Here is a 24,097-nt window from a genome sequence, read left to right on the forward strand (position 1 = left end):
CTTAGGAAAACAATTAGGGGCAAACTAGAATTTATCCTTAAATTACCATGTATTGTGACGCATTAACATAGTCAATTTAATTTAGAGGACATGACATCACGCCATTTGGAATCAGTGAGTGCTTCAATGACACTCGTAGGTTTCAATTAAGGAGGATAGAAGAGGGTGTTTAGTGACTACGAATGATTTTTTTAGCTTATAGATCTCATTCATGGATTACGTAGTCATTCTGTGGGTTCGCACTTCTATATGTTCAAAAATAACAGGTTCATGCTCTTCTAATGGATAAATTTGGCCTAAAATCAAGGTAGAAGAAAAGGAAGTACTTTCTTGGCAGGGAAGCGGTTTAGGAGATGACCCGTTCATGGATGATGGCGAGATGAAAGCACCCAATTCTAGAGATTCTGTAGGTCTAAGAGGAGGCAAGAGGACGTGTGGCAATTAGATTAGTATAGCCGAGAGTTAAACATCTTTTGGGTATTGAGCTCAAGAAAGAGATATACGTTTTGGGAGAGTGAGTAACCCATGGATATGCATGATTAGGCCCTAGGCTTAAGTTTATGTTTATTATAAGGCCTAGTTACTGGATAGCACAGGCAACCAAATTGCTTGAGTTTAAGGTAATTTCGAATTTGTTTGAATAATTTTTCAAACAAAGATTTATTATTCAAAGTCGAAGTGGGCATTCGATTTATAAGGTAGGTAGCGATTTAAAACACATATGGCCAGTATGAGAGAGGCATGTGAGCATCCGTGAGTAAGGTGAGGTCAATCTTAACAAGATAGCGATGTCGTCTTTTAGACATATCATTTTGTTAGGAAGTATGGGGAGCAACTGTGTAATGACTAATCCCATGAACTGAAAGGTAGGATCTGAGGCTAATATATTCCCCACCATTGTCGAAATAAAGACTTTTTATTTTTATGCTAAACTTATTTTCCATAAGATTTCAAAATTGCAGAATTTTTTTTTTTTAACATTTAATTTTTTAGTCATAGGATAGAGCCAAATGTATTTGGTATAGTGGTCACCAAAATAATATAATATTTTGAGTCATTAATACCATTTTCATGAGATGGGCCCCAAACATTCATGTAAATCAATCCCATGAAAGCAGTGCTAATGAGACTATGAGTATTAAAAGGTTGACAATGAGCTTTGTTTTGAGAACATGAATAACAAAGAGATAAATGTTCATTTTTATTGGTAGGTAAAGAAAAAAAATGAATTAAATGATGAACCAATTTTGACAATGGATGACCAAGTCTTTTGTGCTATCCATTAGTGGTAGTACATTCATTAACATAAAAAACGATATTTTTGGAGTTTGGTGGTAGATGCTCTAGAAATAGGTACATTCTTTCTTCACATTCACCTTTGAGTGGTGTCGTCCCTGTGATCCAATTCTTCACTAAAAAATAAATAGCATGAAATTCAAGGTAAACATTATTATGCTTGGTAAAATGATTAATGAAAATAAGAATTGTTTTGAATTATGAGAACACAAGGGGTATTATGTAAATGAAAGACATGTTTAGATGATTCAAAAGATAATAAATCGATATGAGACACAGGCAAACCTGATCCATCACCAATGACCACCTCATCAGTACCAGCATATTTAGAATTAATCAACATATTAGAAAGATTAGTGTTTATATTATGAGATGTCGTTAAGTCAACTAGCCACTTTTGATTTTTTTTTTCCTTTGAAGGATGCTAATGAATTCAACTGAAGATATTTTTGGTTGTACGGCCACTAGATCACACAATTAGCACTCGGGCTTATATTTCCTGTTGCAGGGTCAATTTTTGTTGTGCCCATTATTGCTGCAAGTCTTGTGAATGAAGACTTAGGGCTTTGATTTATGTTGTACAGGGTCACCTCCTTGCTGATAGGAGTAATTAGCAGTGGGAACAAATGTTGCCGCCGATTGATTATCCATGCTTTATTTTTCCACTCCGAAGCCTTTTGCCTAATTGGCTTCCACCCGCAATGTGTTAGGAAAACGCTGACAACTGATTGACGTGCAAGAACTTGATAACAATCCTCTGCAATCAGATTGCAGAATCACCCATCACTACACCAGGAATGATTATCCATGAAAACGGATGTTTTCTATTTGCCAAGCCCCAAGCAAATTCTTTCAAGTGTATGCATGTCATCATTGTCACACTTCCATAATTTATGTGCACGACAGAATTAATCTCTCTTTTATCAAGCCAATCAAGACAGTTCGAATCTTCTTTCTATAAACTTGAACCAAGTGACTTGGATTTACTTTCAGCTGGGATATGCTTTGCAAGCAAGGGAAGAGGACCTATTGCATAAATGTTAGGGGACTTGGTAGCAATTACAACCTCTAAAGTTCAATTAATTTTCTGCTTCTGATCCCATAAAATCAAACATTATTTCATTGTTTCAGGTTCTGATAAAGGTCAGCATGTCGATTAGTCGGTGTTACTCCGACCAGGGATCCGATCAACAGGTGTATCGCCATCTTGGATAGCAGAAAATAGCTGAAGCAAGAAAAGTAGAGAACTACACACGTTTGAATGAAATGATCCCTCTTCTCGCGAGTTCACTGATATGTAAATATCCCACGAAGCTACAAGCTGAGGCTGACCAAAACTGAACATGGGGAGTGTTAAAACTCTTCTACAGCTTTTATGCAAAAGCTCACGATTCTAGCAGAGATTATGGAAGTACAGGAAGCACTTTAGATTATGAATTCAACTTCGTAAGTAGCTCTTTAAATGGGGCCAAACAATTTTTCCTTGTTGAATCACACAAGGATGGAACATCTTGTGCTGCATCAAAATCAGATGGTGGCAAAGGCAAACCATCTGGTATGGTGTCAACCAGAAAACAGGCAGGCCTTTAATAGAATCTGGTCCTCCGGACCTGATTAATCGCCTATGGTTGAACTCAATGTTAACAAAGGTTATGTGAAAGCCTCTCGAGTATAAAAGCTTTGCTAAGTGCATCAGAGGGGTAACAAGACCTTCCCAAATTTTGAAAAAGAAGGGAAAGATTCACAATCGATTTAGCACCACATGCATAGACATTATCTATGGATGGATAATGTAAAATTCAATGATGTCATATCGTAGAAAATAATTTGAGTGTTCTTGAGTATGATAATTTGTTTGTTCTTGAGTTTTTTGCACAACCAGATGCTATAGACTTGTTGAGAAGAAAATGATCCCCCCAGCAATAGAGTTCTTGTGAAGCTGTGCGCGCGAGAGAGAGTATGACCTGTATCACATCTTGCAATCAAATTTCCTTTCATCTTTACAATTAACGTGAATGAGTAATTAAATACTCGACTATTTGTTGATGTTTCGATTATTTCCTACCATCATACACTGTTTTGTATTTGGAATAGACCAAAGGGTTGATTTGAACAAAAATACAATACAATGGTTGATAGGAACCTTTTGAATAGTGATTTGCGGTATACAGCCAACGCGTTGTGTAAACTCTACGGGTTCTGAATATTTCAATCAAGCAAAATGCTGAATTTCCTAGCTAGCTGGCAGCAACAACATTTTGAAGCAACAACTCCAAGTCTTTTAATCTGCACAGTTGATGAGAACCAAATACTGGATTCGATATCAACGAGAAGAAAGGGGCAAAAAGGTCCACTGTATGCCATACCAATTAAATACGCATCATACCTCACATTACTCAAATCAGGGTAAATTGCTATTGCATCTTTGAAATCCTGAAATGAATGAGAAGTTGACGTATTAATTATCAATTGCAAGCAAGTAGCAATGTACTTGACAGTATTTCTCCTTTTCCTTTTCAGGACAGCTACAGAGGAGGGAAACAACTAACCTGATCAGCTGTTGAAGGAGTGTAGGTGATAACACATGACATTCCAGCTGTTGTTGCCGCCTGAACGTGAAAATTTTAGTTTCTTTTAGCGTTTGATTTTTCTATATTTAATTTTCTCATTTATTTCTTTCAACGGGAATGTTGCATGCTAATGTACTTATTTAAGCTTCAAATGAGCAATGGTCGAACAGAATGTCAGAACACAATTGTCATGTGTATAAACTAGTGATAAAGCAGTCTATCATTTGCATGACTAACTCAGTAATATTTTATTATTTTTGTGAAACAATATGATTTTCCACCAAAGAAAAAAAATGTGTAGCTATCTTTGACTCGAATCAAAATATCTTGGTTTGAAGTCAATCAAATCTTAGAATTTAGATATCTACCTGTAGACCAATGACACTATCCTCTACCACCAAACAATCCCTCTCTGACACACCAAGCCTCTGCAAGAAATAAAGTTTCAGAATAAATCCTGATAGAGTCCAAGTAGATTAAAAGACGACATGGCTACATGGATAAGCTAAATTTCTCAGTACACCTGATTTATGATTCATGTCATGTTAACTACCTTGGAAGCTGTCACATAAATTGATGGATCTGGCTTCTTTTCCTTGACATCATCGCCTGCATGTAAAAAAACAAAAGAACACTATATGCATCATAATATATATATATATATATATATATAACAGAAAATGAAAGTGGTAAACACTTGAAAAAACAGAAACAACCTAATAAGTGACTTATTTAACTGAAACCAGACAAGGCAGAATGAAAGCAACATGTTCACTTAAATAAAAAAAATATCCCTCATGCACCAATTCACCATATCTCATAAAAAAATGAAGAGTTTAATTTAACGGAAAGTTTCCAAACACAAAAAAATAATAATAATAATTCACTTGCAAGAAATAACAGTAAATTAAACCAAAGTGATACCATCTAATGTTCAATAAGCCTTGCATATCCCATGACTAAGGACATTAGACATGCCAAATTTTAAAGTTGTCGATTATTGACGTACCTGCAAGAAAGCAATCAAGGCCTTGAAACCGCTCCTATAACAAGGAAGAAACAAGAAATGAAAGAATAGAAGTGGTTGAAGCATAAAAACAAGGACACTTTTTAATTGTATGGTGGTGGACAATATTAGAGGACCTACCATTCCGATAAGGTTCTCAAGACAGAGTATAACTGAACTTTTAGTTGCTGCAGAGCAAACAGCTAGCTTTTTTCCCTAAAAAAGAAAGTAGTAAAAGAATTCAATCACAGCATACAACACCAAGGAACATTATAGAATTCCTTAAAACCAGTAAAATCATGATAGAAAGAAAAAAAAAAGCATAAAAGAGAAACAAATAGAACAAACTATAGTTCACAAAACACAACTGAGATGTTCTTATCAGAACCCATTTTCGTTACGAATGAAGAGATACATATCGAATGAGTTAACTCAATGAAGTTTGATAGAAAAAAGCATGTCGCATGACAAGCTATTACATTTCTCAAAATGGTAAAAATGTTAACTTACAGCAGCCTTAGCCTCATCCATCAACCTCAAAACCCCAGGCCTAGGCTCCACCTGATGAAAAGGATAATGTAATCCATAACATCATCATCCCAACAACAAAAGATTAATAAAAAGAAGAAGAAGAAATGGCTCCTTACAGTTCCAGATTTGATTATTTCTTTGTACCTTTCAGTTTTCCAATCCTGTAACGTTTTACAAAATTTCACTTGTAAGAGAAACTTAAAACAAAAGAATCTAAGCATTAATTAAGACCTGAAGAGTATCAATCAGCTTAGCACGGCTCTCATCATCCTCCGGTGGCTTCTCAAATAGGTTGGAAGACGGCCATCCATGCTCCTTAAAATACCTAATCATCAAAACCAAATTATTTATTTATTTTGTTGAATCTGGTAATAATAGTAGTAGTAGTAATGAAAAAACATAAAGAGAAGAATACCATCGCATCTTAGGTTTGCCACCACCGATACGATTCTGGAGCACATCATAGAAATCGGGAGACCAATTGAGAGGGAGAGAAGAAGAGCAGATAACATTGAAGTGAGCGAAAGCGTCATTATAAGCTTGGCGATGGAGGTGTTCAGATTCTAAAATAACTCCATCGCAGTCAAATATTAGAGCTTCAAGAGAAGCTGAAGCGGCAGAAGAAGAGACGATGTTGAGGTGACGAGAAGGAGGAGAGTAATGTTGTCGTTGTCGTTGTCGTTGTTTTATAGCGGTGGTTTTGAGGTGGTAAGGGAAGAGAGTAGGGGATTGAGAGAAAGAGAGGAAGTTGGAGTGAGAGATTAGCAGAGAAGAAGCCATGAGCAGCGAGTGACTGGCTCACTGGTCCGTCTCTGTGTCTGTGTGTGTGTGGAGGAAGGTGTTTGTTTTCTTGGGATGTGAAAGTGGCGGTCTTAGAGGCTTTGGCTTCTTTTTTCTTTTGTTTTTTTCGTGTGGCTGTGCTTTTGAGAACGCTTGCGAACGCGGCTACCGCGCGTTATCAAGATTTTTGAATTTGTTTTTTTTTTAAATAAATTAATTGTTTAACGTAAGGCTGGCCCAAAATTAAAAACCCGGTCTAAAACAATATGTGGAATTATTTTAGCCTTTTTTTACAATTTTATCATCCCAAGATATGTTGGAATTGTTTTATATGTTGGGATTTATTTGTCTTTTGTATGCTCCGACATATGCAAAGCATGTAAGAAAATTTTGACATTGAATAGAGATTAATACTATGAAATGGAATTTTAGCTTGTAGTTTTAAAAAATTAAAATGAAAATGACCAAAAATAAACAAAAAAAAAATAGAGCCTTTTCCATTTTAAATTTTCCAAAGGAGCAAGAAAACCATAATTTAGTCCCTAAAATCTTAATTTATCTATATTTAGTCCCTTTGGTTTTAGAGTTTTATATTTCATTCTAAACTTTTTTTTCTTTTTTTAAAGTCCAGTTTTTAAGTATTGAGAGAGCAAAGAGAAAGTCTTCAAAAAATTTAAAAAAAAAAAAAAAAAAAAAAAAAAGAGAAGAGAGGAAAGTCAATTGAGAATAAAATATTTATTTATTATTATAAATTTTATATATAACTTTCTCAAATTAATTATTCTTTTATTTTTTACTTCAATAATACAAATTATGATAAATTTTTATTTAAAAAACAATATTTATAATTTTAAAAAATGTTTTCATAAAACATGAATAAAGAAAAACACTTTTTGTTGGAAAAGACAATTTTTCCCTTATGAAAATTTATTGTAGTTGCTTTTTATATATGAATAAGAAAGAAAAATTTACTAACAATATATATTTGTTTCTCAAATATCTATTTTAAGTGCCACAATTAAATAAAAATAGATTTAAAAAACTGCCCCAACATCAAGCGGATAACAAGCTAGTATATACAATAACACCACCTCATAACTCATAATCCTGCAAATGAACACAAATAATTACAGTACCCCTAATGTTATTGTAACTAGCTGCTTCAGTTTTTCATCAACCTTGCAAGAGAATTTTCCAACAGAGGAAAAGAAGAATTTTCCAGGACCAAAAACCATGAATCTGTTACATGGTGCGTGGACAGTTTGTGCTGCGTCAGTTCAAAAGAAGCCTTTTGCTCACAGTCATGCAACTCTACAACATTGCTACAAGGTTGTGCCTCCACCATCTGACATAAGAGATGCAGCGGCGGCGGCGGCAGTAGGAACAACCCCTGTTGAAACACCTGGTTTTGACAAGTGCAGAAGCCTGCAAAATAAACACCAAAAGTTTCTGAAGAATTAGAGCTCGTCATCGACAAAATTCAAAAGAAAAATCCTTTCTACACCAACTATGAGGAATGCTAGTCTAGGAAGTTTCCAATTGCACACCGACAACCCTTGCTATGGGGTGAACATATAGGAAACTGTCCAGAAGGGATTGCAACTATTCATGTAAGGGTTCATAAAGCTTACGGTGCAAGATATTCGCAGAAAGACGACACTGCAGCAGCAACTTCGGAATAATTTTCAGACGTTGCAGGAGCTGTTACTTCTACCACCTGTATACCAAGGGTTACTGGCACAGTATCATCAATGGCATGTAGTTTTAGCATCTTATTAATAGAAGACACTGTGACAGTTATCCAAGCACCCCTTTTGAAATGGAAGGCAGATCCGACTCTTAGCAACTCATGGTCTAATTTGTAGCCAAGTGCATAAAACAATCGAAGCACATTCTTGCTTGCTTTGCTTTCAACCATATTCCTAACCAGAACTGAGATTTGCTCAGCACCAGCACCCCTCAGCGCACCCCCAACATGTTTGACCGTCCTATGGCATAAAAGAGACTATAAACACAGAAAGCAAGAAGCACACATACATCTCAAAAAATAATGAAAACAACTACAAATCTCAACCATCTGGAAAAAAATCACTTATCTTACCAGGGTTCAGGATGCTCAAGATTACACAACAGTCGAACCTCTGAAGTCACATGCCCTGAGAAAAAGAGCACAAATTTCCATGTTAGCATGTAAGATTCTGTAGATATCTACTTATAGAAAAAAAACTCCAAGACAAGTCCTGATATTTGATATATATTATGTTTCTGGGTCGACGCTATTGATATGTTTTCAGCTAACTATTAACTATAGAAAGATGATTTAAACTATACAAAGAATTGAATATAGCAAACTTGAGATAATGATGCTGAGGGAAAAGGTTTTAATATCTTTACTCAAGCACTTAAGAATTTGTAAGCACCACCCCTGCCAAAAATGTGAGCTTACCAAGGTTTGGACCACTTTTAAGGAATAATTCATGGACCCGTAGGTGTTCTTTATGAACACCACATAGACCTTGAAGAAGAATCTCAAGGGCCTCTACATGCTGCAACATAAAACAAAACAAAAAAATAATTAAGAACGGGTTCAAATATTTAAATTATAAATCAAACATTATGCATGTGTGCCTTCTATTTATAACAAAAAAACTAATCTTTAAGGAATATATGTAACAACCATCTAAATGGAAAAGCTTAAGAGACAACTTGACAGTGCTGAGATTTTCAAGTAAGAAAGTAAATGTACAAAAATCTCTACCAAGTCTACAATGTAAAAACACCAAAGATAGGTAACATGATAATGCTCAGATTTCAATTGCAAATACAGAAAACAAAATTTTCCAAACAGAGGAACAAAAAATATAAATTGGTGTAGAATGATGGATCAGAGTCCTGGCCTGGAATCTCCAAGAGAGATTGCTCAGTTTATTCAGCGTCAATCATTTGGGGAAATAATCAGAAATTCCATCTCTAACATATGGAACCGACTTCTATTTTTAGGAAGTTAAACGGAGCCTCTTATAACTCAGACAAAGCACGAAAATAAACAATATCAAGTAAATTATCCCAAAAAAGGATTGAGAAAACCAAAGACCGACTAGATAAATTTAAATAAATGTAAAATAATGGATCAGATTTGTGGCTTGCAATCTCCAAAGAGAAGATCGCTTGGTTTATTCAGCATCGATCATTTGGGGAACTAATAATCATCTCCATCTCTCTAACATGTAGAACAGAGTATCTTCTCAGTAAAAAAAAAAAAAAAAGCATGCTGAGTAATCATTGATATTAAAAGAAAGAACATGTAGCAAATACTGAACTAAAACCATTATGCATTAAATAAAATAAAAAACAAAACCCAGCATAGACACTTTATGAACTTAAATAGATGCAAAAAAATGGATCAGATTCATGGCTTGGATTCTCTGAAAAGAGAAAGATCACACAGTTTATTCAGCATTGATCATTTGGGGAAATAATCATTACTTCCATCTCTAGCATTCAGCGTCTACATCTCACCTTGGTAAAGAAAATAAAAATATTTGTACCAATTATTAACAGCAGAAGGATTAATATGCAGCCATTATTGAAATGATTATCTGGTAAAAAACAGACACATAAACATTTACAAATTAAATGGATGTAAGACTCCCTTGTCCTTAAAGAACACATACCTGTGTCTCTATAATTCCCTGTACCACACACTCCATCGTTACTCCCTTTATTTCATGTCAAAAACATTTCCTGCATAGAAATTCTCAACTTTAAACGAGAACCCAATTGCAATATGACAATGTAGAAACAAAAAATATCAAAAACAGGGGGGGGGGGGTTGTCGTCAAGGAGATGAATGGAATGGAATGGATTATTAAATCGGACTCGTCATCTTTTCTTTAATCATCACATGGAAAACCCAGATCACCATACTTGCAAAACAAAACTTTGAAAAAACAAAGATAAAAAGAATAAAGATGGTACAGAAAAGTTTGGAGGCTTGGCCGGTTACCTTGCGGGACGGAGATTAGTTCTGAAAGCTAAAGGGCAGCCTCTTTGAAGGTGGGAGAGAGGGGTGGTTTCGGGTTTTTCTTTCGCAGTCAGAAAACAGACTAACGATGATAACCCGACCCAGTTTTCTACATAAGTGGACTGGGTTCATCGAAGCTAGGCTTTGGCAACCCTGGCTTGTAGACCCACAGGCCCGCAACCTATTTGGCCCAACAAGAAAAGAGCGCCTTGCCGCCTTTACCGATTCTTTTCCTTTTATGGCTCGAAAAGAAAAGTAAAAAGCTCTTACCGTGTGAGATTGTGGCTCAAATAAAGATTAATTAAAATTTAATTTTTTTTATTTTTAAATTGTTTTAGTATACTAATATAAAAAAATATATTTTAATATATTTCTAAATAAAAATACAGACCTTCCTTGCTACTCAAAAGCTGCATATAACACCCACAGTCCTGAGTTGCAGGTCACGGTGTCCGGACTTGCTAGTGGTAAGTTTATATTTCTCTTAAGCTAGCTGAAAAATGACATTAAGGCTACAGAGAGATGTTGACCAGGTTAAATTGATGACCTTGAAGACTTGGAAAAGCCATTGATCTTGGAGGAGAAAACTGTTGTGATCAGTGACAGTGATGAAACTATGCAAGAACAGGAGATTGCTGGATTTGCTGGGATTGTTCTGAATTGATGTGTAAATTGCAGGGCTTTCTTGAGCAAAAACTGGAACAAGAGGCGTTCAGTATTTTTAATGGACAAATCTGAAAGACGAAAGCTTATAATGGTCAATATCTGCTTAAAAAATTCTAATTACCTTTCAAATATTAATTCAGTGGGACAACTTTTACTGGCTAACAAATACGCCTTTTGTTCATGACGACCTCAGCAACCGGGACGCTTCTAGGCTCTTTCTTTGCAGGAGCTTCTTTCTTTCTCGGGGTAAATCACTAATTTTATTTTTCTAGCTCAATGCATATTTTGTTCTTCCTGTTAGCGTTCAAAGGTCTGAATTTGTTTTCATGATCTTTGTGATTCAGGGGCATGGCTTGTTGCTTGAGTGAGTACTGGTATTAGCTGTCTCAGGAGAGTGCTGGTACATTTCCTACTATATTACTGGTAAAATTTAACAGTTTCTTCTCATTTTCCCTACGAAATCAGATTTATGTATCAGCATTTTCAATTGGAACGGTTGCAGTTCCCTCAGTGATCGTGTCATAGGTAGCGAGGAAATTTTTAATCTAGTCTTAGTATATCAATCGGACTAAGAGTTAACTCCAAGCCATGGAAATCCAAGTTTTTTTATATCTTAAGACTTTTTCCTGTGGCAGATTTTCTCAGTTAACATAACGGGGATTGCTGGGAGCTTGATGGTGCTACTGAACTGATGGATGCTTAGGCAGTTTCTTTTACGTTCAACTTTCTCAAGGGCTAGAGTTCCTCTGGTAAGTTAAAAACTTCTCAAGTCAGGCACAAACAGAAGCTGTATATTTTGCATTGCCCTGATGCAGCTAGCTTGATGGATATAGTGATGGTTTTCACTTTTCAGGCATATTCTTTGTGCACTCGGGATTCTCAATGCTGACAGTCCTATACGTAGCAAGATTTGTACGGGAAATTCAGAAAAGCATCTCAATTCATACAGTAGAAAGTTTTGAAGGTTGCAAGGATACTTTCAGGAGATTCTTTGAAATTGCTATGTGATTTCGGCTCAATCGCAATCCCTATTCGGAAGTGAAGAGGCCAGATTCTCAAAGGATTCTTTGAAAAGTATAAATTCATAGTTAAGAAAAACTTCATGGCAAGCCTAATGTCAGCCTGCTAAATGATATGAAAAGGACGAGGCCATGCACAAATTTCTTATCAAGAATGTCTCCTTCCTTCCAAGACGAGAGAGTCTTCGTTAGAAATTCAACCATGCAAGAGACAGAATGGTGTGACAGATCATTATGTGCTCGCCGGGGTCAAACGCAGGTACACTCTAGATAGGCTCAATCTGACATCCCCAAAGCCATTGACGGAAACAAACCCAAATGCAGAAAAAATGGAACAACCAAAGAAACAAAGGCAAACTCAAATGGTTAAACAGAAAGTCTGAGCTTGTCGACAAGTTAATTGCAGTTTTTACACTTGCTAAACGTTAACTCTTCTAGCCGGGACCCCAGATAATAGAGCCAAAAGGACTCGATAATACAAGTCTTTTACACAGTATGGAAGTTTCAATATGTACAATTAATGCTGACAACGTCACGTGTCTAAAGAATCCCAGGAAGCTCCTTTAATCACAATTTCAAAACAGATTAGGGAGAAAAATTACGATTATCATGATCGACATTTTGATTCATCTCTAATTAATTAGTTAGCTTAAAGGATTGTAAAAATGGTCACCACAGCGACATTTCCAACCCAGTGGCTTATAATTTGAGTACCTGTTATTACCTGCAGGATATGGGTCAAAAAAGGGATCGATGATGCTGTTTTTGGTTGAAACCGGCTGCGCTGGTCGGTTTGGATTTGGCAGAGTAGGCACTTGAACTGCCATGCAAGGGTGGCAACCATTGCATTTGTTGTGGCAACTTGGTGGGGTTGACCCTAACCTTGCCTTCTCCTCAAATGCTGCACCCTACTCGTGAAATTAAAACCTCAGTTAACTCGCACCATCAAGACAAACGAAACCATAAACTAGAGAGAGAGGGAGGGAGGGAGAGTTGTGATTTGAGTTGAGTTGAGTTGAGGCTTACCTCATGAGAAGCAATTGGAGTTTGCAGGTCGTGTTGAGCAAAACAAAAGACCGTAGAGAGCAGAAAATGTAACAAAACAGTGGCACTGAACAGAAAACATGGGTGATAAGAACCCATTATAGTCTTGAAATAAGGCTTTTCATGTTTCATGACCAAGAAGCAGTAGCCATGGCAACAAAACCGCTAGCAAAGATGTTAAGACCCAGCTGGCAGTTCGTTTCTTGAAACAGATCTCCCTGCCCACCACAATAATAAGCAGCTAAAGAAACAAAGGAGGGAGCTAATCTGGTTAGTTTTTGTTAATGGACATGAGTAATGAGAGTGGAGGGGGAGGAGTTGATGAATTAAATGGCGGAGTTAAGTGGTGGTTGGAGGAGGTAGAGAAAGATAGAGTACATCGTGATTGCTGCGAGAGTGCTGGCAGGGAGTGAAAGGAACAACACAGGAGAGGAAAACAAATTGGGAGAATCCACATCAGAAGTGAAGGGCCCTTCGCTTAAATTCCACTTTTAAATTAACGTATAGTTTTGGTTTCAGATCTCGGAATTTGGGGTTTGACTGCGATTGATTTGCACCTATGAATAGTAATCCTCGAAGAGAGGAAGATTTTTTCTTCTTTCTTGTGTCTCGGGCATGAAAAATGGAGAGCGTTTATTTGTCTCAAGTTGGTGTTTGCTTGTCCAGAATGAGGGTCCATGGGATCTTTGTGCATGATATGTTCTTTTGTCCTTAATCTGATAAAAATCAACCTCACAGTTTGAGAGAGTGTTTGGCTATGCATTTCAACCTGTGTTTCGTCAAATTTTGAAATGTTTTTTTTTTGCTAAAATTGAGTGTGGTTTATACTTTTTAGATCGTTTTGATGTGCTGATGTTAAAAATAATTTTTTAAAAATAAAAAAAATCATTGGCATGTATTTCGGCACGAAAAGCTATTTGAAAAGCAACCGCTACCACACTGCCAAATACACTCTTAGAATTTTTAGCAAGTGAGCTTGTAGCTCTAATATTAAGTACCGAGTTAATTAGAATAAAAGGATATTTTTTATTCGAACATGCAAACAGTATTAGACTTTCTAGAAGAGAAAATTAGACTTTAAATATGTTTAGTAGTGTGGTAGCGGTTACTTTTCAAATAATTTTTCGTACTAAAATGCATACCAAAGATGTTTTTTTATTTTTTTAAAATTATTTTTGATATCAGCACATCAAAACAATCTTAAGAGTACAAGCCGTATTAAATTTTAACAAAACACAAAGTTTTGAATTTTAACACTACCTTTGTTCTTTAGACCAGCCAAAAAAAACAAAAGAAGAAGAAGAAGAAGAAAACAAGAGAAAGAAAAAGGCATTAACAACTGTGTTTAAGAGTGTGATTATTATTATTTTTTATACTTTGTCCTTTAGACTAGCCAAAAAAACAAAAACAAAACAACAAAATGAGAGACAGAAAAAGGTCGAGTGTGTTTAAAAGTGTAGTTATTGTTATTTTTTAAAATATTTTTTACTCAGAAAAATATATTAATAATATTTTTTTAAAATAATTTTTAAGATTAACACATCAAAATAATTAAAAAATATCAAAAACATATTAATTTAAAATATTTTAAAAAAAATTTAAATTTTTTTAAAAATACTTTTGAAATGTAGTGTTAAATACGCTCATAATAGTAGACATTGGAAATTAATCAAATATAACATAAAGGTAATAAAAATACCTTAAAAAATAACATGAAATAAACTCTCTGCAACATCTGTTGGAGTCATTGGCGTAAAATTGCAGTGAGACAGACACCAAATTTTCCCTGTTTAAGCTTACATGAAGTCCAGAGCTTATAAGTGGCTGGGGAACAGAGATCATTCAAGTCATTATGATCTTTTTCTGCAAGTATATAATTTTTCTTGCCCAACTTATATATATGAAACTCTTATCTTCTTTAAATTGGAACCTACATTGGTTAGAAATGAAGAAAGTGGCTGGACAAATGAAGAAGATCCATGACCAAATAGATTAACCTTCTGCGTCCAGGAGAAGTCAATCCTTGTGTTGATTCTGTTGAACACCCTCAGGCATGCATCTAATGCAGGGCAATAAATAACAAGAATTAAAGTAAAAAAAAAAATTAGAAAAAAAAAAGAAGCTAAAGAAGAGAAGAAAAGAGATTGAAGATATGCAAAATCTGTAAATTTTCATTAATCATCAAAAGTCTCTTAACATTTAGAAAAGTATAGTATTAATACTAAAATCCTAACTAAAATAAGTGATTAGGCTTATGGCTCACTAAATAAAATACCCAACAATAATTAAATCAAGCCCAATAAATAAAGCCAAATTAATAAAACTCATCTAAAAGTTTATATAAATTAAATCCAAAACATAAATTAAAATCTAATTTCTCAATTGTTTGGGCTATTCTTCATTGTCTATAATCATTCACATATATAAATAATATTTCAGGTTCGGTATCCTATCAGTATCGAACTGCAATTGGCTTGAACAAGTGGTTATGAAGATAGAATCATCCATACATTTAGTTAATTGTCGCATGCAGAAGTTGAGAAAATCTGAGGAATTTTGGACTGCAAAAGATCATATAATTCCTCATTAAATGGCGATGCTCAAGTACAATAACTAGCTAGCATCGCTATACATGCTGAAATGTACAAGAATATAGATTATGACAAATCACCATTGCTGTAGTTTTATAATGAGATACGTACAGTAATGAAATATACTGTAACACAACTCACGAGTTAAGATTTTATAAGAAGAGGTGAAGGATGCAAGTATTGCAAAAAAAATGGTGTCTGACCTAATACATGAAACCTAAAAAAGAAAATAAAAGGAGTGAATCATGTCAGTGTTAAGTAGAAGTACAGAGGAGCTAACATGCCATGCAGAAAAAAGGAATCCGTGAAGTAGAAGGGTATTCTGTGCCTTCTTCCATCTTTTTCCTGACTTGTTGCTGTGATTTTACAGATACACAGAAGCAAGAGTCAAGCTGCTGGCGATGGACAGACCTTCATATGGATAGAGATGGAGACAGTGGCAAGTGAGTTGCCCAACGCGGACCGCACACGTTCCAAAAATGGGTAGAGAGAAGAAAGTTAAAAAAGGGTTTCCGGTGAAGATCAAAAGGAGCTTTTTCTTGGACAGTTTTCATTAATTACATAATGCAGTCGAGCAAAAACATGATTCTCACTGATGAAATGAAAAGGCCAAACACCACTTTGTAACTTCCGTATGAGGATCTTGTCTGCTTAATTTCTTAGCATAAAATCTTAATTACATGCTAACAATAAGCCAATAATATGGCAAAAGTCATAGTTGGATTGTACGTTTTTATGATTCAGAAGTAACTATCGGTTTATTACAATCCTAACTTATGATTCGAGAATCGATTACTCCTACGTTAACATAAAAATAGTATATAATCTTGCTGGCACTTAATAAATAACAAGAATCAAGCAATGCCTTGTTGCAAATTGGTTTCTGATTTGTTTGCAACGTAAAAAAATAATACTCAAACGCTACAAGGTATTTTAAAGAATAAAAAAAAATCCATAACATGACATTATAAGAAAAAAAAAAACTATTGATTACAAGTTCTTAGAAATCAAAATATAGAAATATGAAATAAAAAAAAAAATCAATGAAAACAATATTAAAAAAACAAAATACTAACAAAATCAATTGAGGGAGAATTGATTTAGAGTAAAACTATTAAGAACCTAGGTTGGCCATGTTTCAATTAACAAGGGGCAAATTCAGACAAAACTCTTTGATTTTTTTCTTTTTTTTAAAATGGTATTATTTTAACTTTTTTTTATAAAACAAAACGATTTGGTTGATTAAAGTTAACTCAAGGAAATCCACTCGACCCATGACCCGCTAATTATCCTTGATTGACTCCCGAGTAGAGCCTAGAAACTAAAGGAAAAACAATGAGAATTAAAAGAATAAGGACCTCATTTGAAAAAAAAAACAATTGAGAGGATAAACTAAAATTTTTAACTGAAGAGAAAAAATAAAAAATATATATATCAAATTAAAAATTGAATCTGAAAAAAAAAAAACTACAAATCAAGAGAATAGGGATCAAGTTAGAAAAAAAATCAAGATTATGGATTTAAGAATGATATTGAAAACTAATCAAATTTTAATATCATCAAATATTGAATTGAATGACAAAATTAAAAAAATCAATTTCTTTTTCAATTTAGTCCCTAATTATTTTATTTCATTTATTTTTTATATTAGATTTAGTTTTTATTGTTTTGATTTGTTTTTTAATTTTTTCATAACCGTAAATTCTACTTTATGATTTTTTTTAAGTTTGTCTTTCTTGATTTAATTTCGGTCTCATGACCTAAGTCGCTGATTTTGAATATTAGCACATTTTAAGTTCAGTTTTTTTTTTGTGCTTTATTATTTTTTTTCAATTTTATCATTTGATATTGGGTTATTTGGCTTTGAGCTTCATTATTTGTTCCACTTTTTTTTTTAATGAGTTTATCTTGATCTCATATCTCGGGTAGCAAATTAGTTGAGTTAATCTAGGTCGACTTGAGTTTTTTTTCTTTATGTTTTTTATGAAATTGATTTTTTTTTCTAGTTTCAATCTTTAAAATTAAATTATTTTCCCTTGAGCTTTGTGACTTTTTTACTTGTCTTTTTGTGGGGTTATCTCGAGTATGGGTGAGTCAAGTTAACTTGGTTTTTTTTTCAACTTTTTTTTTTATTAAACTTTGGTTTTTGTTGCTGACTCCTTTTAAAAAAATTGATTCTTTTTTTATCATGATCTTATATCACAGGTGGTGGGTAAGTAAATTTAGCAAGTTGACCCAAGTTTTTCTTTTTGACATCACTTTTTTGAAATTGATTTTTTCTTCTAATTCTATCCTTTGACATTGAGTTATTGGACCTTGACTCTTGTGATTTTTTTTTCACTTTCCTTTCTGTGGGGTTATTTTGATTTCATATCTCAGGTTATTTGTTAATCAAGTAAACCTGAGTTAACTTGGATTTTCATCGATTGCACATCTTTTTTTTTCATTATGTAAAATTTGACCTGACTTTGCGGCATAGTGTGAATCACCTATCTAGTAAAAAGTTAAAATGAAAGGATGATTTTTAACGATAGTCCACAATACAAATATTATGCACACATTTATAGTGCACTATGTACTACCGATGAAGAATTATTTTTTTATATATATTTTTGCACTGATCTTGAGAAAAAAAAAAAAAAGGAGAAGAGGGGGAAGAGATGGTGGCTAGAGCCATGTTGAGAGTCCAACGCCAACACACACCATCCAGGAAGGAAAAACTAGACAAGATGATTTTAGCAACACCAAAAAAGTTTACCATCTAGTCATGGAGGAGGTTGCATGCATAACCTCAACCTCGACAGCCTCATCATATGACGGCGCGTGCAATAAAAGTGCTGGACATTTTCTTTTTTATTTTCATCCTTGATTGTTTCATGCTTTCATTTTAGTTACAAATTTAAGAATTTTTTCTTCTAATTTGGTCCTCGATTTTTTAATAACTCTTCAATTTAATCCTAAATTTCATAATTTTTAATTTTTTTTCTTTTTTAACCCTCCCAATTCTTTTATGCCATTTCACTTTAGTAACAGATTTAAGGTTTTTTTTTTCTTTTGATTTGGTCCCTAACTTTTTTATAACATTTTAATTTAATCCTAAATTTCATCTAGCTCATGCCAATTAAGGCTTAATCAAGAAGAAAATAAGGGATAAGAAAAGAAAGAAACATGTTACCCAAATAGGTTACCTAATTGGGATCATGTTCATGACCTGAGTTGTGAATTTCACAAGTTAACCCAAGTTAGCTAGGGTTGATACAATATAGCATTTTAAAAAAAAAAACTCATTCGTAATTGATTTATAACTCTTTAATTTAGTTTCATATTCAATCCAGCCCAAAAGGAATTAAGACCTGGTTAGAAAACAAGGGGTGAGAAAAGAAAGAGACATTGCCTAACTAGGTTGCCTAACCCAGGCCAATTAAGACCCATTCAAGGTCTAATTAACTAGGGAAAAAATAAGAAAAGGAAAAAAAAACAAAAACAAATTGTTCAATCAAGTTAACCCATTGTGGTTATATTCATTATCCGAGTGATAAATTTCACAAATTAACTTAAACCCATATATTATGTCTTTGTTTTTTTTTTCCTTACAATTTAATATTTGAATGGTCTATTATTTAACATTTAACCCTGACAGGATTAGGCAAAGGTAATAACGGTGTGAATTTTCTTTTCTAACCAGATCATTAATCAATTTGCTCTTGACGCAATGATTTATTTATTTATTAATGTACACAACGCGGACCGCACACGTTCCAAAAATGGGTAGAGAGCAGAAAGTTAAAAAAGGGTTTCCGGTGAAGATCAAAAGGAGCTTTTTCTTGGACAGTTTTCATTAATTACATATTGCAGTCGAGCAAAAACATGATTCTCGCTGATGAAATGAAAAGGCCAAACACCACTTTGTAACTTCCGTATGAGGATCTTGTCTGCTTAATTTCTTAGCATATATAAAATCTTAATTACATGCTAACAATAAGCCAATAATATGGCAAAAGTCATAGTTGGATTGTACGTTTTTATGATTCAGAAGTAACTATCGGTTTATTAATTACAATCCTAACTTATGATTCGAGAATCGATTACTCCTACGTTAAACATAAAAATAGTATATAATCTTGCTGGAATTAATAAATAACAAGAATGAAGCAATGCCTTGTTGCAAATTGGTTTCTGATTTGTTTGCAACGTAAAAAAATAATACTCAAACGCTACAAGGTATTTTAAAGAATATAAAAAAATCCATAACATGACATTATAAAAAAATAAAAAATAAAAAATAAAAACTATTGATTACAAGTCCTTAGAAATCAAAATATAGAAATACGAAATAAAAAATAAATAAATGAAAACAATATTAAAAAAACAAAATCAATTGTGATTTTTTTTTTTTACTTTTCTTTTTGTGAGGTTATTTTGATTTCATATCTCAGGTTATCTATTAATCAAGTAAACCTGAGTTAATTTGGATTTTCATCGATTGCACATCTTTGTTTTTTGTTAAGTAAAATTTGACCTGACTCGTGGCATAGTGCAAATCCCCTATCTAGTAAAAAGTTAAAATGAAAGGATGATTTTTAACGGTAGTCCACAATACAAATATTATGCACACATTTACAGTGCACTATGTACTACCGATGAAGAATTATTTATATATATATATTTTTGCACTGATCTTGAGAAAAAAAAGAGAAGAAGAGGGGGAAGAGATGGTGGCTAAAGCCATGTTGAGAGTCCAGCGCCAACACGCACCGCACCATCCAGGAAGGAAAAACTAGACGAGATGATTTTAGCAACACCAAAAAAGTTCACCATCTAGTCATGGAGGAGGTTGCATGCGTAACCTCAACCTCGGCAGCCTCATCATATGACGGCGCATGCAATAAAAGTGCTGGACATTTTCTTTTTTATTTTCACCCTTGATTGTTTCATGCTTTCATTTTAGTTACAAATTTAAGAATTTTTTTTCTTTTGATTTGGTCCTTATTTTTTAATAACTCTTCAATTTAATCCTAAATTTCATAATTTTTAATTTTTTTTCTTTTTTAACCCTCCCAATTCTTTTATGCCATTTCACTTTAGTAACAGATTTAAGGTTTTTTTCTTTTGATTTGGTCCCTAACTTTTTGATAACATTTTAATTTAATCCTAAATTTTATCCAGCTCATGCCAATTAAGGCTTAATCAAGAAGAAAATAAGGGATAATAAAAGAAAGAGACATGTTACCCAAATAGGTTACCTAATTGGGATCATGTCCATGACCTGAGTTGTGAATTTCACAAGTTAACCCAAGTTAGCTAGGGTTGATACAATATAACATTTAAAAAAAAAAAAACTCATTCGTAATTGATTTATAACTCTTTAATTTAGTTTCATATTCAATCCAGCCCAAGGGCAATTAAGACCTAGTTAGAAAACAAGGGGTGAGAAAAGAAAGATACGTTGCCTAACCCAGACCAATTAAGACCCATTCAAGGTCTAATTAACTAGGGAAAAAATAAGAGAAGGAAAAAAAAAACAAATTGTTCAATCAAGTTAACGGATTGTGGTTATATTCATTATCCGAGTGATAAATTTCACAAATTAACTTAAACCCATATATTATGTCTTTGTTTTTATTTTTTTTCCTTACAATTTAATATTTGAATGGTCTATTATTTAACATTTAACCCTGACAGGATTAGGCAGAGGTAATAACGGTGTGAATTTTCTTTTCTAACCAGATCATTAATCAATTTGCTCTTGACGCAATGATTTATTTATTTATTAATGTACACAATAATCAATTGATTTAATCTACTAAACTTGTCAGATTCTTAATCTTTATTTTAAATATTTCATCGGGAAAAACGACACTAACAATTCTTTGTTATAGTAATTGATTTGTGAGATGGAATATTGGGGCTCCCGAGCCTTGTGCACATATAACCCAGGTCCCTCCCTCCTCGATCTGTATGCATTGACGTGAAACATCTCTGGAAGTCCTCCTGAAGATGATAGGATGAGTTATTTATTTTTGTATTTTAAAAATATTTTTTTAATTTTTTATTTTCAATTAATAATTTTTAGTATTTTTAAATTATTTTGATATATTGATATTAAAAATATTTTTTAAAAAATAAAAAATATATTATTTTAATATATTTTTAAATAAAAAATAATTTAAAAAATAATTTCATAAAAATAGTATTTCTTGTCCCTCAAAAAAAGACAAAGAGGATACGAGTTACTCTTGTCTTGTCTGGAAAGCTATGACTGCGCATGAACCAGCTACAGCTTACTCTTGCCTAGCTATTGCTCCACAGCCATAGCCCATGGGCACTTCACCCGTGCCCTACAAACACCCTAGTTCACTTCTTGTTCTTTTTCTTTTTTTTCAAAGTAGAATAGAAAAAAAAGAAGAAAATAACACCTTTGAGAATTTATTTAGAAAAATAATATAGTTTAATATGTTATAAATAACATCTATGATTCTTAAAAAAAAAACGTAGTAAATATAATTTTTATCACAGTTTAATAAATAAATAAATAACTTTTTTTATCACAATTATGTTAAAAATAATATTTACTTTATTTTTAAAAGATAATATTTTCAAAATAAATAATATTAGCCTTAATCTCAAGTTGTGATAAATATAATATTTATTTAAATTTAAAAAAAGATGGTGATTGTGGATAGATGATGAATAGTGCACCTAATAGTGAATATAAAAGATATAATGTTTAAATTCTTGTGCAAGGAGAAATTAGATTAGAAAAAAAAATTTTAATTTTATTTAAAAATTTAATAATTATAATATTAAAAACAAATATTATTTGACATAATAGATACACTTTATTCTGTAATATCTAAATCAAAACATTATTGATAAATAAATATTAATTATATAAAAAAAATTATCATTAAAAGATTAAGTCAAATACTTATAATTTTTTTAATATTTAAGAGATAATGACAAGTTACTAGATATAAATTTCTTAAAAAATATAAATTCATAGAACTTCTAAACAATTTTATATTTATTGTTTTTGTTGTATTTCGTAAACTTAACATTTTATATCCTTAAAAAAAAAAAAAATGACCACCACTTAATTTAAATACAGACTACGAATGAATTGATAAGAAAACAAAGAAATTTAGCATTTATAGATCAACGGATATACTTCCGTTAGAAATCCCGAGATGGATAGAAATTCCATATGCTCATCATTGACCAAGAAAATACATTTACCCTAATTACATACAACTAACCAAACAACAGGCTACATGTTACTCGGTAACTAGCCATCTAATAGAGAACCGGACATAAAGGACTGGCAGAATTGATTAATCAGTGTTTCGCATGAAAATTCGTGACAGAAATTTGTTCATGATCTTGACAATATCTGACGAAAAATGGTTAAATTCTTTTAAGTTGTATCCTGGAAAGAAGATAAGGAATAATATGAAATATATATATAAAAAGTGTAAAATCACGAACAGATATGTACCTTTTCCCCTCTTAACTGCTACAGGAGAAGATTCAGAACTCCATAGCCATGGGATTTCAAATGAATTGCTCTTATTGCATATTCAAGAAAAAAACTTTGATATTTCAATCAGAAAACTCCCCAGCAAAGTACTTAAACATGTAAATGCTCATAGATCCATCCTATAAGTTATAGTGCTACAATGAATGGCCATATTTTTGCAGAAAGGACAGCCATGGATGAACACAAGCCAGTATGGATAGAGTTAATTTAAGCAAAAATGCACCAGATGATAGCAAGTACTGCAGAGTGCAGACTGGTTCATGACTGCAGGACAGAGCTGTCCTTCCAAAGCCCAATACTCTTTCTCCTAAGCTTAACTCTTCGATGATCTTAGTAGAGGAAGCAAAATAGCTCATATTCACATTCAAGGTTCGCCTCATTTCCCCAGACGTAGAAGACAACAACAGTAACTCTCTGTCAAAAGCCATGACGTTGAAGCTGCCGACAGCAACCTAAATGGATCGTTTTTCAACACATTGAAAGAAGTGAAAATCAATAATAATAATAAAAACAGTAACAAGGTTTTAACTTACTGTCTCTTGAAAACTTCAGTTGTTCTTGTTGCCATGCGAAATTCTCCTGTCACAACTCCAACACTAGTTCAATGATTTTAAAAAGTATTTTGAAGATATATTAAAAAATATATATTTTTTATTTTTAATATTAACCTATCAAATTAATTTTTAAAAAATAAACTTTTAAAAATTCAAACAAAACCTTAATACATATTTGATATCTGAATAGCAATTATTTTTTTAAAGTACTTTTCACTCTAAAATATTTTTAAAAGTAATTTTTTATTTTTTAAAATTTATTTAGACACATTAAAATAATTAAAAAAATGTATAAAAAATTAATTTTAAATAAAAAAAATCAAAATTCCTAGAAACACATCAGCAGCGCTCATAAACGCTTCCTTGATAGTTTGCATGCCAATTATCTTTTCGTTCAAGCAATCCATCTACATTGAAAAATCCATTAGTTATCAAGTAAAAACAATTGAGAATAATGGAAAAAAAACCTGAACCGCATA

General features: G+C 32.9%; 2 protein-coding genes, 3 non-coding genes and 1 pseudogene across 5 annotated transcripts; all 6 read right to left on the reverse strand.

Moving 5' to 3' along the window:
* Positions 1-2,059: 2,059 nt before the first annotated feature.
* Positions 2,060-3,259, reverse strand: LOC118043521 (linamarin synthase 2-like; annotated as a pseudogene).
* Positions 3,260-3,270: 11 nt separating this feature from the next.
* On the reverse strand, positions 3,271-6,323 carry LOC118043422 (haloacid dehalogenase-like hydrolase domain-containing protein At4g39970). Its single transcript, XM_073410293.1, is given in 11 exon segments — positions 3,271-3,582; positions 3,683-3,729; positions 3,846-3,905; positions 4,235-4,294; positions 4,420-4,475; positions 4,876-4,909; positions 5,014-5,088; positions 5,383-5,433; positions 5,520-5,618; positions 5,620-5,728; positions 5,819-6,323. Coding segments are annotated over 11 exon segments (1,005 nt in total). The 5' UTR covers positions 6,184-6,323; the 3' UTR covers positions 3,271-3,533.
* A 915-nt stretch (positions 6,324-7,238) lies between these two features.
* Positions 7,239-10,300, reverse strand: LOC118043426 (mediator of RNA polymerase II transcription subunit 18). Its single transcript, XM_035051396.2, has 6 exons — positions 10,190-10,300; positions 9,858-9,927; positions 8,630-8,729; positions 8,285-8,339; positions 7,815-8,171; positions 7,239-7,608 (listed from the first exon to the last, which is right to left on the reverse strand). Exons 2-6 carry the CDS (start codon positions 9,891-9,893, stop codon positions 7,506-7,508), a joined length of 651 nt encoding a protein of 216 aa, XP_034907287.1. The 5' UTR covers positions 9,894-9,927; positions 10,190-10,300; the 3' UTR covers positions 7,239-7,505.
* LOC118043629 (small nucleolar RNA Z103) lies at positions 9,063-9,151 on the reverse strand. Its single transcript, XR_004686675.1, has one exon. It is a non-coding gene; the product is annotated as a small nucleolar RNA Z103 (small nucleolar RNA).
* LOC118043628 (small nucleolar RNA Z103) lies at positions 9,309-9,399 on the reverse strand. The gene has a single exon (XR_004686674.1). It is a non-coding gene; the product is annotated as a small nucleolar RNA Z103 (small nucleolar RNA).
* On the reverse strand, positions 9,582-9,675 carry LOC118043627 (small nucleolar RNA Z103). Its single transcript, XR_004686673.1, has one exon. It is a non-coding gene; the product is annotated as a small nucleolar RNA Z103 (small nucleolar RNA).
* Positions 10,301-24,097: the final 13,797 nt, after the last annotated feature.

The sequence above is a fragment of the Populus alba genome, chromosome 7 (assembly GCF_005239225.2).
Source record: "Populus alba chromosome 7, ASM523922v2, whole genome shotgun sequence".
Classification (NCBI taxonomy): Eukaryota; Viridiplantae; Streptophyta; class Magnoliopsida; order Malpighiales; family Salicaceae; genus Populus; species Populus alba.